The sequence below is a fragment of a genome, unplaced genomic scaffold, assembly GCF_019419815.1.
Source record: "Pyrus x bretschneideri cultivar Hongxiangsu unplaced genomic scaffold, Pyrus_bretschneideri_v1 Contig57, whole genome shotgun sequence".
Classification (NCBI taxonomy): Eukaryota; Viridiplantae; Streptophyta; class Magnoliopsida; order Rosales; family Rosaceae; genus Pyrus; species Pyrus x bretschneideri.
The window spans coordinates 2225122-2245892 of record NW_025999795.1 but is presented as its reverse complement, the minus strand read 5'-3'; the positions used below and the strand labels follow the sequence as shown (position 1 = coordinate 2245892).

At 41.7% G+C, this 20771-nt stretch overlaps 5 protein-coding genes and 1 pseudogene across 6 annotated transcripts; 3 read left to right on the top strand and 3 right to left on the bottom strand.

The window, feature by feature from the left end:
• Positions 1 to 911: 911 nt before the first annotated feature.
• Positions 912 to 3238, top strand: LOC103943501 (probable ribonuclease P/MRP protein subunit POP5). 2 transcript variants are annotated; one of them, XM_048571167.1, is made up of 4 exons: positions 912 to 1406; positions 2043 to 2251; positions 2327 to 2464; positions 2716 to 3238. In XM_048571167.1, exons 2-4 carry the CDS (start codon positions 2074 to 2076, stop codon positions 2889 to 2891), a joined length of 492 nt encoding a protein of 163 aa, XP_048427124.1. In that variant the 5' UTR covers positions 912 to 1406; positions 2043 to 2073; the 3' UTR covers positions 2892 to 3238. The 2 variants fall into 2 exon arrangements, with proteins under 2 accessions (XP_048427124.1, XP_009352086.1); XM_009353811.3 differs by having other exon boundaries at positions 921 to 1406; positions 2064 to 2251.
• A 492-nt stretch (positions 3239 to 3730) lies between these two features.
• LOC103943502 lies at positions 3731 to 4156 on the bottom strand. Its single transcript, XM_009353812.3, has one exon. The coding sequence runs from the start codon at positions 4154 to 4156 to the stop codon at positions 3731 to 3733; it is 426 nt and encodes a 141-aa protein (XP_009352087.1).
• Positions 4157 to 5903: 1747 nt separating this feature from the next.
• Positions 5904 to 6407, top strand: LOC103943503 (brain acid soluble protein 1 homolog). The gene has a single exon (XM_009353814.2). It carries the CDS (start codon positions 5904 to 5906, stop codon positions 6405 to 6407), a length of 504 nt encoding a protein of 167 aa, XP_009352089.2.
• Positions 6408 to 6950: 543 nt separating this feature from the next.
• Positions 6951 to 8862, bottom strand: LOC103943336 (UNC93-like protein 1). The gene is made up of 2 exons (XM_009353619.3): positions 7401 to 8862; positions 6951 to 7216 (listed from the first exon to the last, which is right to left on the bottom strand). Exons 1-2 carry the CDS (start codon positions 8555 to 8557, stop codon positions 6985 to 6987), a joined length of 1389 nt encoding a protein of 462 aa, XP_009351894.2. The 5' UTR covers positions 8558 to 8862; the 3' UTR covers positions 6951 to 6984.
• A 1254-nt stretch (positions 8863 to 10116) lies between these two features.
• On the top strand, positions 10117 to 11252 carry LOC103943335 (isocitrate dehydrogenase [NAD] regulatory subunit 1, mitochondrial-like). Its single transcript, XM_018646490.2, has 2 exons — positions 10117 to 10388; positions 10465 to 11252. The coding sequence occupies exons 1-2, from the start codon at positions 10117 to 10119 to the stop codon at positions 10577 to 10579; spliced, it is 387 nt and encodes a 128-aa protein (XP_018502006.1). The 3' UTR covers positions 10580 to 11252.
• Positions 11253 to 18533: 7281 nt separating this feature from the next.
• Positions 18534 to 20378, bottom strand: LOC103943505 (annotated as a pseudogene).
• Between the last annotated feature and the right edge of the window lie 393 nt (positions 20379 to 20771).

The window sequence follows — 20771 nt, the reverse complement described above, 5'->3', positions numbered from 1 at the left end:
AATACGAGTGAAATTTCGGGTAAATTGCGGTTGAAATTCACTTCGTGCCCCTTTTTTTCCTGTTTAAAATGCGACCCAATTTCTCAAGTGGACTTGACTTTTCAAAGGGTTCACCTACAAAAGTGGATAATCCAAGCATATTATCTATTTTCTTTAAACAAATACTAGATCCGCCTTCTATTGTTGCATGATATTATAAATCAACGATATTCCAATACATGTCTCTTTTTATTGTTGATAATCAAAATACGTTATAAAGTGAACTTCACATAAAAATATGTCAAAAATTATATAAAAAAGTAGTGACACTATCCGTCTCCTCTTATTATTATTACTACTTGTATGGGCACACACAAAGTGTGTGAGAAAATTTTTTATTTTTGTTTTTAAAATAGAAGGAGAGAGGAAGAGAGTGATAGAGAATGTGGAAGTGGGAAACTTTTTTTTTTTTTTTTAATTAGAGATATGTTATAATTACATGTATGTGAGGCTTTGGAAAAAAAAGCAAAATTTGGTTGGGTAAAATTACATTTTTGGCTCATATTTCTTATTCATGTTCTGTTTTTAATTAGAGAGTTAAATTGATAATTTCATAAAATTTTAGTTGACAATAAGTGTTTTATTAATTAGTAAATATATGACATAAAATAAAAAATACGAGATCCTGATCAGACCTAAGTATTTGATATTTTAAAATAATTTTTAAAATATAATCCAAAAAATATATATATTTAAAAAAAAATGTGAAGCTCGAGGTCGGAGTGTCATGAGTTCCCGGTCCCGCCTCCAACGGTCTCTCTCTTCTTCGTAACGACTCAAACGCTCTCCCTCTCTTTCTCCCTCTATGACTTTTTACACGAACCGCCATTTGCCACGTCTATTTCTTCCCGTCTTCCTCGCTGGGCTGTTCCGAACTCGCACGGGCCCAAATTCACAATTCGGGACCTCGGGCCCTCGAATCTTTTGCTTCTCGGGTGGTGGCGAACAATGCAGCTTGCGTTGCGGGAGATGCCCGCCCGTGGGGCCCGGCCCGCTTCTCGCCCGAAAGAACCGCTTACTAGCTAGCCGGACTAATGGGGCCCTATCTGGATGCATATTGAAAGCCATGCCTTTCGAACCGAACGCAACGCCCGTCTTCCAAATAAAAAGAAAAATGGGCTCGTTGGGAAGAAAGATGGAGTGCGGCCTGTAGAGCACATGTAACGCACAGTCGGGTTGCTCGCGCAGCGGATCTCTCTTTTGGGTTTAGGTAGTGGATCTTGACCCGAAAACCATTTTTCAACCCGGCTCGCTCCGTTGCTCTTCGCTCCTCACCCTATCTCCACTGTTTGCTACGGTTACGGTCTCGGAATCGCCACCCTTGCTCCTCCCTGCGCTCGGATATCAGTTTCAGACTCGAATTTTAGGTCTGCCTATATCTCTTCTGCGTAAAATTATTTAAATTTTGTTTAAATTCGTCACCTTTCTGAAGAATTGGATTGGAAATTATTGGCTTTGACATTGACTGTGTTTTTTTCCCCTCAATGTTTATTTTTAATCAAATTGATAAAAGTATGATACTTCAATTGATGTTAATCATGGTATAGTTGTTTCATGTGTATACTAATATGATTTCTGTGTATGTATTATCATGATTTAAATTCTGAAAATAAAAAGCGATCCCAAGACAATAAAGTTCTCTGCTTTGTGAGTGGTTGGGGAATGTACGTAGCCTTGTTCTTGTTTTGGAAAAAAAGACTGTTTTAACGGCTCGAACCATGACCTTTTGGTCACAAAGAAGCAACTATTCTGTGAAATTATGCAATTTCAGGATTCTGGAAAGAAAAAAAACCAGTAGTTTCTGTTTTGATAATTCTAAATTTTTTTAGGTTTCTGTTTTGAAATTATGCATATTCGATCATAAAGTTAATTGCTTGAACATATTTTCGCTGTGAAGTTACTTGTTTGTTGAATTTGAGATTGGAAAATACAGTTTTAAGTTAGCTACTGAGCTTTTCGTATGATATTTTTGTCTAATATTCTTATTAGATTTCATATATCAGATGCGGTTTTGTTGTAAGCAGGTAAAGGATCATGGTGGGATTTAAGAACAGGTATATGGTAGTGGAGGTTATCTTGGATCCTAATAGAGAACTGGTGAGAAAAGATCCTGTTATCATTACCTCATACAATGTCACGAAAGCTATCCGAGACAGCATTCTGGTAAATTTTGGGGAGTGCGGTCTGGCTTCGTCACTTGGATTATTCCAAGGTAAGTAGTATGCGCTCTTGTAGTTAATTTTCCGTAAAGTGGCCTCTCTCAATTTCTCTGTGTAATTTTGTGCAGTCAAGTATGCGAATGACATTACGAGAATGTGTATCATTAGAGCTTCAAGGGATGAATATCTGAAAGTGTGGGCTGCAATTACCATGGTCAGGAGTATTGCAGATTGCCCGGTTCTATTTAATTTGTTGGACCTAAGCGGTGAGTTGAATTACAACAGATCAAGTCTTGTGGTTGGCTGATATTTTTCGAAAATGCACAATACCTTATTCATTTGACTCTTGAATTCAGTTACTGTGCTCGGTTAAGAGGTCACATTTAATCTCGTAGTGTTCGTTTTTTTAAGCTAATCTGAAGTTACTGTCATCACAAAGACACAACATAGTTGTCTTCTTTCCCATCTGTTAAAGAAAGTTAAATACCAATGATTTCTTTCATTTTCTTTGTATCAGGAAGTATCAAAGCTTGTAAAGAAACTGCATTGAAGTGTGATGAATCAAAATTTGAACAGCACAAGCTGCTTGTTGGATCTAATCTGTCGGCTCAAGATACTCAAAAAATGCAGTACTATCTTGACAAGATCAAAGGCCTGGAGCACCAAAGTTCTACTCCATCTATGGAGCACTAAAGTCCTACTCCATCTATGGTGACATTCCGTGTTCAAATGCCACTCCGATCAATCAGCTCTTCCGATCCAAAATTAATACAGTAGAAATTAACGTCGAGTTTAATTCATATAACCAAATGAGCACCAGATTACAGATATCACATAGCTACCATAGTGGCATTTTTTAACTCCTCCTAGGCTTCTTCGCCTTGTGTAAATTTTGTCTATGCTGGTGAAGTAATAGAGGATGATAAGCTTTCGGCAGATACAACATCCATTCACTCTTTGAGGGATCAGGTTGAAGAGAGAAATGATTGAATGAATTTTTACTATAATTATACTTAGTAAATGCTAAATCCGCTTCTAAATCGCTTATAATATTTTTCTTAATGCATGCAGACGTAAATTCTCATCTGCATTTTTCACATAAAGTATGAGCATACTTTCATTTGAACGAAGGAGGGACGAATGTTTATATGAAAATCCAAGCTAACTTGGCTAATTTTTTTTAAAAAAAGCGGTTAATTCGATTTTCTTGCATGTACAAATACAAATGATCAAAATGTAAGCACAAACTTGTATTTGTATCCTCCTCTACAAATCAATGAATCTCTAGTAAGAGAGGCCGTTACCATATCAAAGATAACCTAATCAAGAAAAAATTAATTAAAATACAAAAAGATCAAGAGTTTCTTGCACAACACGCATGTCCTCATGTCCTTTGTCTGTCTGTGTGTTTCTGATCACAATTGAAATATACGGTCTCTGCATTGCAAGAAGATTAAAAAGATTAAAGCTTTTCTTGACCTCCAAGAAATCAGCCAAATCGTCATCTCATCAACTAGGTCGTCTTTGTCGACTCAGAAAAGCCCGAAAAGAACTGAGAAGCCGAGGACGATCAGCCAAACAATGTGAACCAAAAGCAGCGCCTGAGCGGAGAGAGGGCCGGCAGAACCCCCACTGCCAACTTCACAAAACCCTAATTTTGCCACTTTGACACCGGCACACTGTGCCTCTTGGCACCCACACCAGTAGGTCACCCCGTCCACCCCACACACCGGGTCAGGTCTAAAGCAGTTTACCGGACACATGGGGCGGGACAAGGGTGACTCCAGTAGTGCGCTGCATCGATCCGCGGACGTGGCATCTGAGGGCAATCGGAGATTAATGATCGTTGATGATTCGTGGTCGGATTGAACTGTGGAAAAGGAACAGAAGACAAAGATTGGGAAGAGGCTTAGGAGGATGAGGGGGACTGGTACCGATTTCGCGAAATGGGCATCCATTAGATCAATCTACCCCGCAAAGGCGAGCTTTTTCCTTTTCTTTCGTGAAGCAGATGAATTCCGAAAGAAAAGCGAAGTCAAGCTCGCCTTTATATTTCGCAAAGAAAATGATCTTTGCCAAACCTTTCTTCCCAGAAAATCATCTCACCTCAGCTCCCCAAAAATCCTTGTCGATCTTCTTCTTGCTCCCTGAACCTTCCCCAAATTTGAGAGATTTGATTCTCCAAATCAGGTCAGGTTAGGTTTTGCGGTTTAATTATGAAGTTCCCGAATCTGAGTTTACCATGGGAATGTTCTTCCCTTTTGACTACTTACTCAATATATCCCCTCCATTTCTGGTATAATTAGGGAGATGGTTAGCTTAACTTCCAGTTTGATCCCAAATTTTTCGGTGTTTAATGAAGGGAACAAAGATCGGACGCGTAATGTGCCTCCTAATTTTGAGTTCGATTTGTGCATCTACGGTTTCGGTTTTGCTTATGATGGATTTGGACACTGAACGCTAATGTCGGCCGGATTTTTGGGATAGCCATTGTCCCCGCTTCTTTTTACGTGTAATGATAGAGGATTTTGGCGCGTATGCCATTTCTTTTTACCAAATATACATTTTTTTTTCCTTTTTCCTTTTCCAAAAACTCAAATGAATTATGGTCTAAGAGATTTTAAGTTCGATAACTGATTATTACGATTGACATTGACATATTGTGTGACTTAACCTAAATTTTTATTTTTTAGTATAAATATGTCTCTGTATTAACAAGAAACGAAGAAGACACACTGCCTTATGGATTGCTAATGTTATGTTTATGTACGAGCTAAGTTAGCTAATTAGATAAGTGTATCCCTTTAATCAAACGATTATATTTGTAATACTAAATTAAGCACTGAGATCAATTATTCGTTTAACTAATTCTTAAATTTCTTATTCTTTTAATTAAACGGTCATATGTATATTTACAAATATTTTTAAAATATGATGAGACCAAATTTACACATTTATATCCTCAAGTATACATTCTTCCGCTAAAGACAAAACATGTTACATATTTTTATTAGAGATGCTATCATCGTTAGAACGAGTTCCAAGACATTTTTGTTACCGCGAGATATATATATATATATATATATATCATCTGATTAGAATGAAGTTTAAAATGAGTACACTTGAAGACATTGTCCGCGAGTTTAACTCATTCGATCACCCTCAACTCAGCCATCCCATTAGCTTGGTCCGCAAGCAAACAATCATATATATATATATATATATATATATATATATATATATTTCAAGTAACTTTCTTAATAATTTCAGTTTAGTAGTTAATTGGTTTTGTTTTTCGAGGCGTCGTTGATCTAAAATGTTGGAACAAGGGACACTTGGTGAAGGGGGCAGCCGCACAAAATTGGAAAACGACCAACGGTATTAACGAACTGGAAGACCACCATCCTCTAATTTCCCAGCAAGAAAATCGGAGGAGACAGAGAAATAGAGTTGTCGGGTTTGAAAAAGTCATGGAATATTTATACAGAAGAGAATGTTGGTCCCAAATTGCAGGTAATTGCCAGGCTGATGACCAACGATTTCTCCTAAACATAAGACCCATCTTCCACTATATGAACCCTTTCTGTCCTAAAACATTTTCCCTCAGCCTCAAACACCCTCCTCTCCTTTGATAAATACCTAATTCAGGACCCCGGCGTCCAACTCCAGAGACTCGCTCACTCGTCCCATCGACCCAATCAAATCATGGGAGGCTGTGCGAGCAAGCCAAAGGAGTTCGACACCCCTCGCCCAGAGGCCCTCCCCAGTGAGACCACCAACCCCAAGAAGGCTGATGGTCCTCAGGAGGGCGAGGCCACTACTACTAGCACCATTGCCACTACCACCGAGGCTGCAAAACAAGAGGAGACCACCAATGAAGCACCATTGATAGACCCCTCAAAGCCAAAGGAAGAGGAGGCTGAGGCTGCGGCCGCACCTGCTGTTGCGGTAGAGGCTGAGGTGGTAGCAACCAAGAAGCCAAAAGAGGAAGCGGAAGTTGCTGTCAAGCAACTAGCGGAGATCAATCTCGTTGAGGCTGTGAAGGAGACCAAGGAGAAAGAGCTGGTGGAGGAGCCTGCACCGAAGGTGAAAGAAGAGAAGCCAGTGGCGGATATCAAACCAAAGGCCACAGAGGAGGATGTAGCAAAGGTAGCAACTCCTGTTGCCTCAGAGGACAAGGCTAAAGATACACCTCTTGTCACTGTTTAATCGCATTGCACGCGCTTCCAATCCGGCTATGCATTATTTAATGTATCCCAAAAAACAAGAACCCTAAAGCCATGAGGTGCAACAACAGTGTTGACGATGGATATTGGCGCACTTTGTGTCTGATGAATTTTTGGGACTCCAAAAGTAGTGAAAATCCCGTATTTTATTTAATTTTTATGTACATGCCAGAATTATATATTGATCATGTACGTTTTAAGAATAAAATTTGTCACAGATAATGTTAATTACAACCGTCATTTCCTTTCTATGGAGAGTCGGATTCAAACTCAGGTGCAAGTGAGCAACTGACCTACGCCAATATTCATTCCCTTAGCCTTAGGTGCCCGTTTGAAAACTGGAGATCATTGAATTTCTAAGCATGACAGAAGCAGGCCTGTGCTCAGGAACGAATCATTCCAACATTTTTTCAAATCATGAACTTTGATAACTCAGTAAAATACTTGACAATTTGAACATGATACACTAATTTGTGAAGATTCGATTGTATGAACGTGCAATTAAAACAAATATTCGGATGGCTTATGACTAATTTGATCTGCTAATTAAATCATCATGATCACTTCTCTGAGGCTACAGTCTCAGCAACCTTCTCCTTGGTAAATTCCTCCACATCAGCCTTACCTTCATCCTTCACGGCCAGCAAGATCAGAACCACGAGCAGCGGATAACTCACGGTGTTGAGCGCGAAATTGGTAACCAATTGGGAGAGGAAGGATGCCTTGCGCGTGTCGACTTGCCAAGCAACTGCTGCCCCTGCACTCTGTATTCCCTTGTAGAATCCAACATACCTGTACAAAACATGCACAAAATTATGAGTTTTTAGCATCACACTTTGTTCTGTGACTGTAACTAAGGCCACATTTCGTGCGCAGGATTGGATAGGATTGTCCACACCTGCGCACGAAAAAATGCCTAAACGCACGAAGATCATTGAGAAATTAAAAACTTGAGAAGCAAGGAATATCCTGTTACCTGCTTAGAATTTCAGAGTTATCAGCCAAGGCTCCAATGACCCAGCAAATCATGCTCTGGAACATGGCATCAAGCAGCCCAAAACTAAAATACAACACGAAGGGTCCTGCGAAAGCAGAGCCGGAGTCCTTAAAATCCAACTTCTCAGGCAAATCACTGCGAGAGTAGTTGAGCTGGTTGACAAGTCCGCCAATCCAAATTGTAGTCCCGAGAACACCAACCACTGAAATGCCCGCGAAACCCCTCATCCTCCTGCTCTTGAAGCTGAAATCCATAACGTATCCAATCCCGACGGACCCCAACATTTGCGCTCCCCAGTAGAACACATTGTTCAATCCTCTAGTCCTCAGATTGAACATAATTTGATTGACGTTGTTGAACTGGTAGGTGTAGAAAAAATTGCCCGACCAAGCAGCCGGGATTATAAGAAGCATTTGCCAATTTGTAAACAGCTTGGCAATCTCAATGGCCTCAGTCGTAACATCTGAGTACTGAATGTCCGTACATTTAGTCCCGTCGTCCCGGACAATTTTGCTGGGGGGCAGGATACCGAGGGATAAAAGAGTCCCGATGGACATGAAAATCATTATCCCAATGTAAGTTGCATCGTTGACGGAAGCCGCTTCGCTCCGGTGGTAATTAAGAACAAACGGAATCAGTCCTCCGATGACGCCACCCATGTTGAAAATGCTCCAGAAAATCGAGATGTATGTCCCCTTTCGATTCGGGGGAGGGTACGACGTCATGATGGAACCTTGGCAGGCCCAGAGGAGGCCGGCGCCGATTCCGAGGATTACACCGGCGACAATAGCGAAAGCCTGGTGCTTCTGGTGGTTGTAGTAGAGGAAAGAGCCGGCGTAGAGGACGTAGGTGGGGCAGGCGGAGAGGAGAGTGAGGCGGGGGCCGAGGATATTGTAGATGCCGCCACCGAGGATGCCGAAGACGGCGAAGGTGGCATAGAGGGCGGTGGAGGCGTTGTTGGAGGCAGTCGGGTCGACCTGGCCTCCGCCGCCCATGCCAGAGAGGGCGCTGTACATGCCAGGGCAGCAGAAACAGACCAATCCGATCAAACTCACTTGGACAAACGGCGAGTTGTACCTGAATTTCGACTGGGGCACCTCCGTGCCTCCCGATTCTTCCACTCCTTCGGAAACCATCGAATCCCAGATGATAAATTTTACGACTTTATGTGATTTTGATTACAAAGTTCCTCCCTTTGAACGCCAAATGGAATTGGGATCCAAGATTTTTAAGAGCAATATTCTAAACTAATCTAATTTACGGGATTTGAGTGGAGAGTAGAAAGGATGAACTGACATATGTGGTTGTGGTTAGCAGATGGATTTAGCTCGGGACGAAATAGTCCGGGACTAATTGCAAGGGTCAAAACGGACAAGGACCCTTGGATTGGACAAAGAATGCATAACAAATGACATTTTCTGGAGTCCACGCTTTGTCTGGGCTTTCAGAGTCCAGCGGGGCGTGCGAGAATGATGCTGAGAAAAGTCGGATTATAAATCCTTAATCCCGACGGGACGGGATATGAATATGCATAAAAAAAATCAGTTTCAAATTTTTAATCATTCGTTAGATTACGGGTGGAACAGAATCTTGTATTTTAATTCCCACGTGGGGAAAGGGCATATGAGTATATGTCAATGCCAAACTGTCCTTGATTCATGGTCCAAGAAAAGAGAGCCAAAAGTGTGAAGATCCAAAACAACTTTGATGGTGTGAGCGATAAAGAAATAAAGACGTACGGATAAAATATTACGTATAATTCTATTTTATTGGTGTATCAGGCTATATTTCCGATAATTGAAAAATCTCTCCATAATAACGATATATTATTTATTATTAAGAGCATGATTCGAAGTTGGGTAAAAAACGGAAACAATATCTTAACCAACTTAAACTCACGTCTGCAACGTATAATCTTCTATTTTCCGAAACATCAAATAATTCAGTAATTAATTAAACTTGGTTTGTCTAATATGATTATGCAGGCATAGATAATCAAGTAATTGTATATTCCTTCCCAAGCGCGAGGGAGAAATTTTAATAAATTAAGAGTGGCTATGTTGTTTTCAACTTGTTTGGCATACTTCACAGAAAAGTCTAAGGTGCAGTTTGGGATTGAGGTGATTAAAAAAAAAGCTGATATGAAAAAAAACTAGGAAGATTTTTGGTGTTTGGTAAACTTTGAAAAACAGCTTTATTTCAAAGTTGGTGATGAAAAAAAGCCTAAAACCTGAAGCTGATCAGAAGCTGCAAATAGCAGCTTCCAAAAACAGCTTATTTTCAAAAACACGGGTGAACAGTGTGCGTTTAATGAAATTTTCAATAACCCAAAATTGCCCTCCTTCAGCTCTCGCCTTCAACGCTCTCGCATACCTAAACCAGGAAAACACTCTCTCGTTCTCTCGTTCTCCAGGTTTCTCCAGTTCTCTCATTCTCCAGGTTTCTCCAGGTTCATTTGGTAAGCTTCTCTTGTAAAAATTTGTTATTTATTTGTTTGGATTTTTCAATTTGGGGATGGGAGATTGAGAGGGAAAGAGGGGTGGGAAGAGCAAAGGGATGAGGGTATGGGTGTCGGGAAAAACAATTGGGGATGGAGGGTGGGGAAAAAATTAATTGGGGAAGGTGATATGGTTTGTGGAAAAAACGAGTCGATCCGGGAAAAATTCTCTTGGAAAAAATTCATGTCCACGGCGACATGAAGCAAGTCCCGCCGGAGGTGATCGAGTCGATCTGGAAAAACAAGGTGTGCTTGAAGGGCGGGCTGAAGACTCCGATGGGCGGCGACGTGAGCTCGCTCAACGTGCAGCTGAGAAAAGAGCTCGACCTGTACGCTTCGCTAGTAAACTGCTTCAACCTACCCAGCCTCCCCACCCGCCACGAGAACGTGGACATTGTCGAGAGAACACCGAGGGCAAATACGCCTGGCTCGAGCACGAGGTCGTCCCTGGCGTCGTTGAGAGCCTCAAGGTAATCAAAAACCCAAAATTCAATCTTTAGCTCTGCAGTTTTGTGAAAATTGGGAATTGATTGTGAATGTGTTAAGTGATCACCAAGTTCTGCTCGGAGCAAATTGCCAAGTACGCTTTCGAGTATGCCTATTTGAACAACAGGAAGAAGGTGACTGCTGTGCACAAAGCCAACATTATGAAGCTAGCTGATGGGTTGTTCTTGGAGTCCTGCAGAGAGGTTGCTACAAAGTACCCAAGTATTAATTACAATGAAATCATTGTGGACAATTGCTGTATGCAAATTATTTCGTAGCCCGAGCAATTTGATGTGATGGTAATGCACTTCAGCTGAGAATTCTGTTTTGTGAATATGGTTTTTATATGTGGAGTGTGGATGTGTTCGTGGCATGGTTAAAGTTTTATTTTTTGCTTCTTCTTTGACTAAGTGTGGATAATTTGGTTTATTTTTGGACTTGGTCTGACATCAGTTGCTAGGATTTTGTTTGGCAAATGTGTTTGCCTAGTGATTAGGAGTTTGTTTGCAACAAATTCTGTCCTTCTCTCTTGTATTTAAGAGCTTGGAATAACTAATAAGACGTTAGTTAATGCATTGGAATAGACTTGCTGCCTAGATGGGGCGGCTGCCAAGTAATTTAATTTTCATCTCACCCTGTTCCATTTACCATTTAGGCTTTAGCAAAGACATCTTGAACTTGGGTTGATTTGATTTTAAGCAAAGTTCAGGTTTCTTGGAATGATGATCTGGGACTAGTTTCTTGGAATGATGATCTGGGACTAGGAATTATTGGAAATACTTGGTTGACTGGATTGTGATGAATTTGCAATTACTGGTATTCGCCTTTAAATATACTTTGGCTGTTGACCTTATTGGTGCCTAAAAAGTCAAGACTGGCCAGCATTGAGCTACACTTTGGTATTATGCTATTGTGATGACCTATGAAGAAGTAAAAGAGTACATGGAAAAGAGTTTGAGAGTTGAAAACCTGTGAGTAACATCAAAACATTGACTGAGTTTTTCGAGTCTGATGTCTATGTGGAGTTGATGTGGTAGGTCGAGAAGTAAGCATAGAAAGATAGTAATCTGGGACTCGGTATTGAATCTAGGACTTGGTATTTGCCCTTGTAATCTGGGTTCCAAATGGGAAGTATCCTTTCCACAAAATGGTAAGACTGTTCATGTGGCACTTCCCAGACCCCACACTAGCAAAAGGCTCTGTTTATTAGATCATCTTGCATTTGAGAAAACGTATTGATCTGGGCCCAACCCTCAGCTTCGAATGCTTTATGCTTACTCTTCATTTCAGCCAAAAGACCTATCTATGTTGTTGAGCTAAAAATGAGTTGTCTATTGAAATTTAAAGTAGATGTTTGCAACAAGTTGAAGGATCACATGAGATAGAGGCATTAAGAAATAGAATAGCAACAAGTTTGATGAATGCATCTAATTAGACTACTTTCAAGTACATTAACAATATTCTACTAATGAATCCTAGCTATTGAGTTTAAAATATTTCAATTGAAGTAATTTGTCATACTAATTAATATTTAAGATAAAGTTTATAAATATTTTTCTTCTAAAAATAAAACATATTTAGTAATTCACTTTTATTTGTTAAGAAAATAAAATTAATACCCTTTTTGGTCATTTCACACAGTCACAGCTGTTTTACATAAAAGTTTAGCAAACACTATCATACTACTTTTTTTTCCAAAAGCACTTTTACAAAAAAGTTTACCAAACACTTTGCTGCTTTATTTCACAGCCGCTTATTCTCACAGCACAGCCGCTTATTCTCACAACAGCTTTTTTTCAAAGCACAGCAATACCAAACCAGCCCTAAATTTGCTGCTGACATTGACAAACCCATCAAACGCAAACGCAGCAAGTGATGTTGAAGCATTTGGCATTATTAGCTCAGTAAACGGCAGGGCGGCTGGCTGCAATTCCTGATCGACCAAAAACTCATTTCAATAGGTTCTGTGAATTTTTCGGTCTATAAAAAGTAGATTATTATGATGAAATCACTAATTAGTTTCATTTTGAAGAAAATAAAAGGAATAAAAACTCATTTCAATAGGAAGTTATTTAGCGTTCTTGAGAAGAAGATTATTGTTTTTGTTGGTTTGTGGAAAAAAAAAAAAACATTCGACAATTGTAAACTTGGTCTCCCAAATGAATGAGTTTTTGTTAAATAAGTTCATTACTCAAGCAACTTTTATAATCTTGTTCAGAGTTCAATTCTTACTGTTGTGCGACTGACTTAAGATACAAACACAATATCATGATGACTTAAATGTTACATACGTCAAGAGTATCACTGTATTAATATTCCAAAACAATCGTAAAAATTTTAACAAGACTTGATTGACTTTTCATCAGTGCTTATGGTGGTCCAAGAACGGACCACCAGCATTAGGGTTGTGGAAAGGATACAGGGATGACGCACGTTTCAAGATTATAGACATTGGCTGTACACCATTTTCTACTATAGTTTTGGGAATTAGATACTAATCTGCAAAAAGATCCAACGAACACATCAAGTATCAAATCGAAGTCTGGGACGAGGTATCCGAAAGTCAAATCATTATTGCTCCACGATTACGACCCTTGCTAAAAGACGTTTAACAATATGACGAAAACCCATCAAGATAATCCGGAGCAATGCTCGAGCCCTGTCGAAGCCCCTTCAAGTGGCACTCGGACCCCCACCGAGGCCTCTCAAGGACTGCTCGAGCGTTGCCCGAGTGGTTAAAACTCCAGAAGGCTTTTAACATGTCATAAAAACACAGATTAGGATTTAGACAGCCCAATCCAGTCACCTACCAGCAAATACACACCACAAGTAAGGCGGCCTCTGAAATTTAACGGGCCAAAGGAAACCTGATCTACTGCTCATATTAAGTGGACATGTCTTACCTTCTGGCTAAAACAACAACGAAAGCATCCAACGATGAAAAATGTCTGGTGTAAAAGGACCCAATAACTGGTTGAATTGGCAAACAACTGAGAGAAGTCAGACTCTGTGCTCCTTTCTTGCGGTTCTGAAGTGAAAACCATGATTCCTTTGCGTTATTTTGATTCTTTGATTCCTCGATCATTCGAACACCATGATCAAATCCTTCCGAGGAAGCATCATCACTGTGCGTGCCTCCAGTTGATCCAAGGGTGGAAGGATTGTTAACCAAGCATTTGTAGATACTTAAGGTTTGAGAGATCATTGGAAAATCACGTCAAATATCATCTGGCTCCATCACTAGGGTTGACATGAAGGTTCCTTGATAAGTAGAAGACTCTCTCAGTATTGCTTCCAAGCATGCATGAATAATATAATGGACAATCGTGGTCAAGAACTAGTCATTTAGACATTTTATAAAAACATGAACTTTGATTACTCTGTAAACTACTTGACAATTTGAACGTGCTACATCAATTACACTAGCTTTTCCATTACACTAATTTGTGAAGATTCGATTGAATGAACGTAGCTAAGAATGTAAGAAATTGATATTCTATTGATTATCATTTACTCAAGAGGTGGAGTCACCAACTTATAGTTACAGAAACATCCTAATATGGTTCCTACAATTAAGCTAAGTCAACTACAAATAAGGAAACAAGTCATTTACAATATTGACAGATTCTACATTCCATTCTTAGCTCGATCTCCTTCAACACTCCCCCTCAAGTTGGAGTGTATGTTTATAACACCCAACTTGCTAAGGAGCACTTCACACTGTGTCGAGCTTAATGGCTTGGTGAACAAATCAGCCGGCTGGTTTTCAGTTCGAATATGAGCTGTTCGAATCTTGTTGAATCTTCTCTCGAACCAGGTGGCAATCTATCTCTATGTGTTTGATTCTCTCATGAAACACCGGATTCGATGCTATGTGTATAGCCGCCTGATTGTCACAGAATAGGGTCACGGGCTGTGTGTGATCAACTCCCAAATCCTTCAAAATATTCTTCAACCATGTGATTTCGCAGCAAGTGGTAGCCATCGAACGATACTCGGCTTCTGCACTTGAACGCGATACTGTCGTCTGTTTCTTGGTCTTCCAAGAAACTGGTGCTTGCCCAAGTAAAATGCAGTATCCCGTGATTGATCTCCTTGTGTCTTTGCAACGTGCCCAATCTGCATCACAGAATGCCCGCAATTGAAGTGATCCTGTAGACGGGAGCAGAATACCTTGACCCGGTGTATGCTTAATATATTTAAGCACTTTATAGGCTGCTTCCAAATGCGGTTGCCGTGGTTTGTCCATAAACTGACTTAGCACATGCACGGCGTAAGTCAGGTCCGGCCTAGTTATAGTCAAATATATCAATCTTCCAACCATTCTTCTGTATGCCGAAGCATCATCTAATAACCTTCCATTGGATTGTGTGAGTGACAAATTTTGTTCCATAGGGAACCGAGAAGGTTTGACCCCTAAGAATCCAGCATCATCCAAAATCTCCAAGGCATATTTACGTTGCGACAAACTGATTCCATGCTGTGACCTGGCAACTTCGATGCCAAGGAAATACTTCAGCCGTCCCAAATCCTTAAGCTTGAATTGGTTGGCTAAAAAAGATTTCGTGTTCTCTATGTCCTCCAAATTGTTCCCTGCCAATATGACATCATCAACATATACGAGTAATGCCAGGAGGGTACCTTGACGACTTCGGACGAACAGAGAGTAGTCGGATCGTGACTGTTGGAATCCCGCAGCTTTGAGGGCAGTAGACAGCTTGATAAACCACTGCCTAGATGCCTGTTTTAAACCGTACAACGACTTGTGCAATTTGCAGATCCTATGCTCCCTCTTTCGTCCGAAACCCGGAGGCAAAGACATGAATACCTTCTCATTAAGATCACCATTTAAAAACGCGTTGTTCACATCCAATTGGTGGAGATGCCAACCACGCAGAGAGGCCACACTGAGCAGGACACGGACGGTCACCAGTTTGGCAACGGGAGCAAAGGTTTCCCTGTAATCAATCCCTTCAACTTGACTGTATCCCTTTGCCACTAAGCGGGCTTTGTAGCGTTCGACAGTACCATCAGCCTTCAATTTCACCTCATACACCCACTTACAGCCGATCGGCCGTTTATGAGGTGGCAACGGCACCAAGCTCCAAGTCCTATTGGCCTGCAGGGCATCAATTTCAGTTTTCATGGCGGCACGCCAGTGTGGGTGTTGGACGGCCTGAGAGAAACTTGCAGGTTCTTTGAGGTGGGTAAGTGTGGCAAGATATGTTTTGTGGGTGTGAGAAAGATGATCATAAGACAAGGAATGAGAAAGTGGGTGAGCCGTACCTGAACGAGCAACCAAGTTCGTTGATGACGATGGTGCGGTCCTTGAGGGGAGGCTAGTCTCGATTTGAAAGTCCTGCAAATAGGCAGGCGGCCGAGTGGAGCGGCCGCCGCGGCGCGGAGCTGAGGTGAGAGGTGGGGGGGACGGAGCAGGTAGGTCGGCAGTGGGTGAAAGTGGCAAAGGGATAAGTGTGGAGGAAGAAAGTGGAGATGTGGGTGTGGGGGGGAAGAAACAGGGGAAGATGAGGGTAGATCCGTGGGTGGGTCGAGTAAAGGGGACTCGGTTGGGCCGGTGGGTAGAGGTGGCCCATCAAGAGAGGAAGGCAGGTCCATGTCGAAATGTGAGGAGGGTCCAGGATGAGAGGAGGAAAAAGTGTGTAAATTGGGCGGATCAGTAGACGCAGCGGAGTAGGGAGGAAGTAAGAAAGGAAAGTTATTTTCAAAGAAACTCACATCACGAGAAACAAGGACCTTTTGTTGACTAAGATCGAAAACGCGATATCCTTTTTGACCATGGGGATATCCCAGAAAAATGCACCGAGAGGCTCTTGGATCAAATTTGGAACGATTTTGGGTATGGGTAGAAGTAAAACACAAGTAACCAAAAACACGCAAATGGGAATAATTGGGAGAGTGATTAAATAACTTCTCATACGGGGTTTTGCCACCAAGGAGAGGAGTAGGGGTTCGATTTATGAGATAGGCGGACGTGAGAATAGCGTCCCCCCAAAAACGAGGGGGAAGCCCGGCCTGAATAAGCAATGCACGCGCCATATTTAACAAGTGTCTATGTTTTCGTTCAGCAACCCCATTTTGTTGTGGAGTGTTGACACAACTAGTTTGATGGATTATCCCTTTATCCGCATAGAAGCTCCCAAGTTTGAATTCAGGACCATTGTCACTACGTATGATCTTAATTGGGGAATCAAATTGAGTGGCAATCAAATTGATGAAATTAACTAGAAGAGTCCTAGCATCAGACTTGTGTTTCATAAGGTAAATCCATGTGCATCGAGTGTAGTCATCAACAATAGTATGAAAATATTTTGCACCCGAAATGGAAGCAATTTATAACCACCCCATATATCAATATGAATTAAATCAAAACAAGAATGAGTAGTAATTGAACTTGAAGGAAAAGGAAGTTTGGTTTGTTTAGCCAAAGGACAAATTGCACACTTGTCAGTATCACAAGAGGCTTGTTTAAAATTGGAAAAAGGGAATAAGGGAAGAACTCTGGAAGATGGGTGTCCAAGACGTTGGTGCCAAAGGGTTGGGTTGGATTTTTGTGCCTGATTGCATGTTCCTTTCTTGGTGCGATCGAGATAGTAGAGGCCCTCCCGTTCAATTCCCGTCCCAATCATCATCCCCGAACGTAGGTCCTGTATAATACAAAATTGGTGCAAAAAGATGGTTATACAAGATGAATTGGCTAACTTGCTAATTGAAATTAAATTCAATTTGAAATACGGGACACACAAAACGTTCTCAAGGATGAGATTGGGGGACAAGATGACTTTGCCAATGTGGGTCACTTGGGCCACAGACCCATTTGGCATTTCTACAGTGTGATTAGTGATCGGCCTTGAAATAGAAAATAGGTTGGGATCATAGATCATATGGTCCGTGCAGCCACTGTCCAAAATCCAAGTACTCTGTTTGCCATTAAAGTTGAGTGAAAAAGCTTTACCTGAAAGTTCTTCATGGGTTGTGGAATTACCAACATGATTAGCGGAGGAAGACTTGCTTTGCAGCACACTCAATATTTGTTTGCATTCTTCAGCAGTGAATGGGAATTTCATCTCCTTCCTTTCCGTCAGACATGTTGCTACTTGGTTCCCTTTGGAAAGCACGATACCATGATCAGCCTCAGCCGCTGCTGCCTTCTTTTTGCTGCAATAGTCGGCCGTATGACCCTTCCATCTGCAAAATGCACACTTTAGGTGTGCACGGCAATTCTTGGCAGTGTGATTTGTTTTGTTGCACTTGGTGCACTTCAACTCACCCTTTTCTCCTTCGGTTTCATGGCTGGATCTCTTCACGGCAAACACGGCCGCATCTGGTTGTGCCTGAGCTTTATTCGCTGTTACTTCCGCTTGTTTTTCATGTCGTAGTACAAGAGAGTATGCTTTGTTCACGGTTGGTAAAGGATCCTGCAGTAAAGTGTTGCTACGAACACTTGCATATGATTCACTGAGACCCATAAGAAACTTCATGGTCTTCTGCGTGTCCAAGTATGCAGCAACTTCCTTGACCGATCCACAGGTGCAGATCGGGAAGGTGCACAAAGCATCACGTTCGTCCCATAGGCCCTTCAATTTCGTGAAGTAAGATCCCAGTGAAGTAAGATCCCACAGACATACTTCCCTGCACACAATCATGAATCTCGTTCTCGATATTGAACAGTTGAACCACGTTCACATGTGAGAACCTCTCCTGCAATTCCAGCCATATCTGCCTAGCATTCTTGCAATTAATCACGCTGCTGGCAATGTCTTTCGACATCGACCCTAGCAGCCAAGTTTGGACTAATTTATTGCAGCGATTCCACTGCTGCCATTCATTTGGATCCTGTCCATTCGGCTCCACGATCGAACCGTCCACGAGTCCGATTTTGTTTTTGACCGTTAAGGCCATAGTCATGGATTGTCTCCATGTGCTGTAATTATCTTCGACCAAGGGCTGCGGCACAAGGATGGCACCGGGTTGGTCTGAATGATGAAGGTATAGTTGGTGATTGGGATTATCCCACTTGGTTCCCGAAGCCGTGTCTGATGGTTTGTTCTCTGCCATGGAAGTCGGCTAGGGTTTTGTTGTGTTGCCCAGATCAATGCTCTAGTACCATGTAAGAAATTGATATTCTATTGATTATCATTTACTCAAGAGGTGGAGTCACCAACTTATAGTTACAGAAACATCCTAATATGGTTCCTACAATTAAGCTAAGTCAACTACAAATAAGGAAACAAGTCATTTACAATATTGACAGATTCTACATTCCATTCTTAGCTCGATCTCCTTCAACAAAGAATAAACAGGATGTCTTATGACTAATTTCATCTGCTAATAAAGCCGATGATCATTACAATCACTTCTCTGAGGCTCAGCAACTTCTCCTCGGTAAATTCAGCAACCTTCCCCTTGGTAAATTCAGCAACCTTCATCCTTCACGGCCAGCAAGATCAGAACCACCAGCAGCGGATAACTCACGGTGTAAAGCGCGAAATTCATAACCAATTGGGAGAGGAAGGATGCCTTGTGCGTATCGACTTGCCAAGCAACTGCTGCCCCTGCACTCTGTATTCCCGTGTAGAATCCAACATACCTGTACAAAACATGCACAAAATTAATTAAAGTTTTTAGCATCACACTTTGTTCTGTGACTGCCACTAAGGCCACATTTTGTGTGCCGGATTGGTTGGACTCTCCAGTTATGCGCATGAAAAATTGTCTAAACGCACAAAGATCGTTGAGAGATTAAAAACTTGAGAAGCAAGGAATATCCTATTACCTGCTTAGAATTTCAGAGTTATCAGCCAAGGCTCCAATGACCCAGAAAACCATGCTCTGGAACATGGCATCAAGCAACCCGAAACTAAAATACAACACGAGCGGTCCTGCGAAAGCAGAGCCGGAGTCCTTAAAATCCAACTTCTCAGGCAAATCGCTTCGAGAGTAGTTGAGCTGGTTGGCAAGTCCGCCAATCCAAATTGCAATCCCGAGGACACCAACAACCGAAATGCCCACGAAACCCCTAGTCCTCCTGCTTTTGAAGCTGAAATCCATAACGTATCCAATCCCAATGGACCCAAAAATCTCCGCTCCCCAGTAGAACACACTGTTCAATCCTCTAGTCCTCAGATTAAACATAACTTTATTGACGTTGTTGAATAGGTAGGTGTAGGAAAAAATGCTCGACCAAGCAGCCGGGATTATAAGAAGCATTTTCCAGTTTGTAAACAGCCTGGCAATCTCAATGGCCTCAGTTGTGACGTTTGACTGTTTGAGAACTGAATGTTCGTACATTTAGTCCCGTCGTCCCGGACAATTTTGCTGGGAGGCAGGATAGCGAGGGATAAAAGAGTCCCGATGGACATGAAAACCATGAACCCAATGTAAGTTGCATCGTTGACGGAAGCCGCTTTGCTCCGGTTGTAATTAAGAACAAACGGAATTAGTCCTCCGATGACGCCACCCATATTGTAAATGCTCCAGAAAATCGAGATGTATGTCCCCTTTCGATTCGGGGGAGGGTAGGACGTCATGATGGAACCTTGGCCTGCCCGGAGGAGGCCGGCGCCGACTCCGAGGATTTCTCCGGCGACAATAGCGAAAGCCTGGTGCTTCTGGTGGTTGTAGTAGAGGAATGAGCCGGCGTAGAGGACGTAGGTGGAGCAGGCGGAGAGGAGGGTAAGGCGGGGGCCGAGGATGTTGTAGATGCCGCCGCCGAGGATGCCGAGGATGGCGAAGGTGGTGAAGAGGGCGGTGGAGGCGTTGTTGGAGGCAGTCGGATCGACCTGGCCTCCGCCGCCCATGCCGGAGAGGGCGTTGAACATGCCAGGGCAGCAGAAACAGACCGATCCGATGAGACTCACTTGAACAAAAGGCGAGTTGTACCTGAATTTCGATTGGAGCACCTCCGTGCCTCCCGATTCTTCCACTCCTTCGACACCCATATCCCAGATATAAATTTAACGACTTTTTGAGAATTTGGGAATTTGGCTTTTTTTTTCCATTATTCTAAACTAATCTAATTTACTAGAAGAGGGATTTGAGTGGAGAGTGGAAAGCAATAAAATTAAAGGATTTTAACGAAAAGTTTCCAGTATTGTTTATTTTAACAAAAAAATCATATTTTTATTCTAAAAAGTCAATCCTGATATTATTCACTTCGCTATTTATTTTATTTTTACCATTAAAACTCAAAAAATCTTCATTAATTTTTCTATAAAATTACGGATAAAGAGTGATGAACTGACATGTGGCTGTGATTAGCAGATGGATTTAGCTCGGGATGATATTTGTCCCGGACTAATTGCAAGGGTCAAATCGGATTATAAAACCTTTATCCCGGCGGGACGGGA

Coding starts and splice junctions, on each gene's coding strand:
- LOC103943501 (XM_048571167.1), top strand. CDS start 2,074: ATGGTGGGATTTAAGAACAGGTATATGGTAGTGGAGGTTATCTTGGAT. Junction 2,252..2,326: donor GTCACTTGGATTATTCCAAG/GTAAGTAGTATG, acceptor AATTTTGTGCAG/TCAAGTATGCGAATGACATT. Junction 2,465..2,715: donor TAATTTGTTGGACCTAAGCG/GTGAGTTGAATT, acceptor TCTTTGTATCAG/GAAGTATCAAAGCTTGTAAA.
- LOC103943502 (XM_009353812.3), bottom strand. CDS start 4,156: ATGGATGCCCATTTCGCGAAATCGGTACCAGTCCCCCTCATCCTCCTA.
- LOC103943503 (XM_009353814.2), top strand. CDS start 5,904: ATGGGAGGCTGTGCGAGCAAGCCAAAGGAGTTCGACACCCCTCGCCCA.
- LOC103943336 (XM_009353619.3), bottom strand. CDS start 8,557: ATGGTTTCCGAAGGAGTGGAAGAATCGGGAGGCACGGAGGTGCCCCAG. Junction 7,217..7,400: donor AACTCTGAAATTCTAAGCAG/GTAACAGGATAT, acceptor TGTTTTGTACAG/GTATGTTGGATTCTACAAGG.
- LOC103943335 (XM_018646490.2), top strand. CDS start 10,117: ATGAAGCAAGTCCCGCCGGAGGTGATCGAGTCGATCTGGAAAAACAAG. Junction 10,389..10,464: donor GCGTCGTTGAGAGCCTCAAG/GTAATCAAAAAC, acceptor GAATGTGTTAAG/TGATCACCAAGTTCTGCTCG.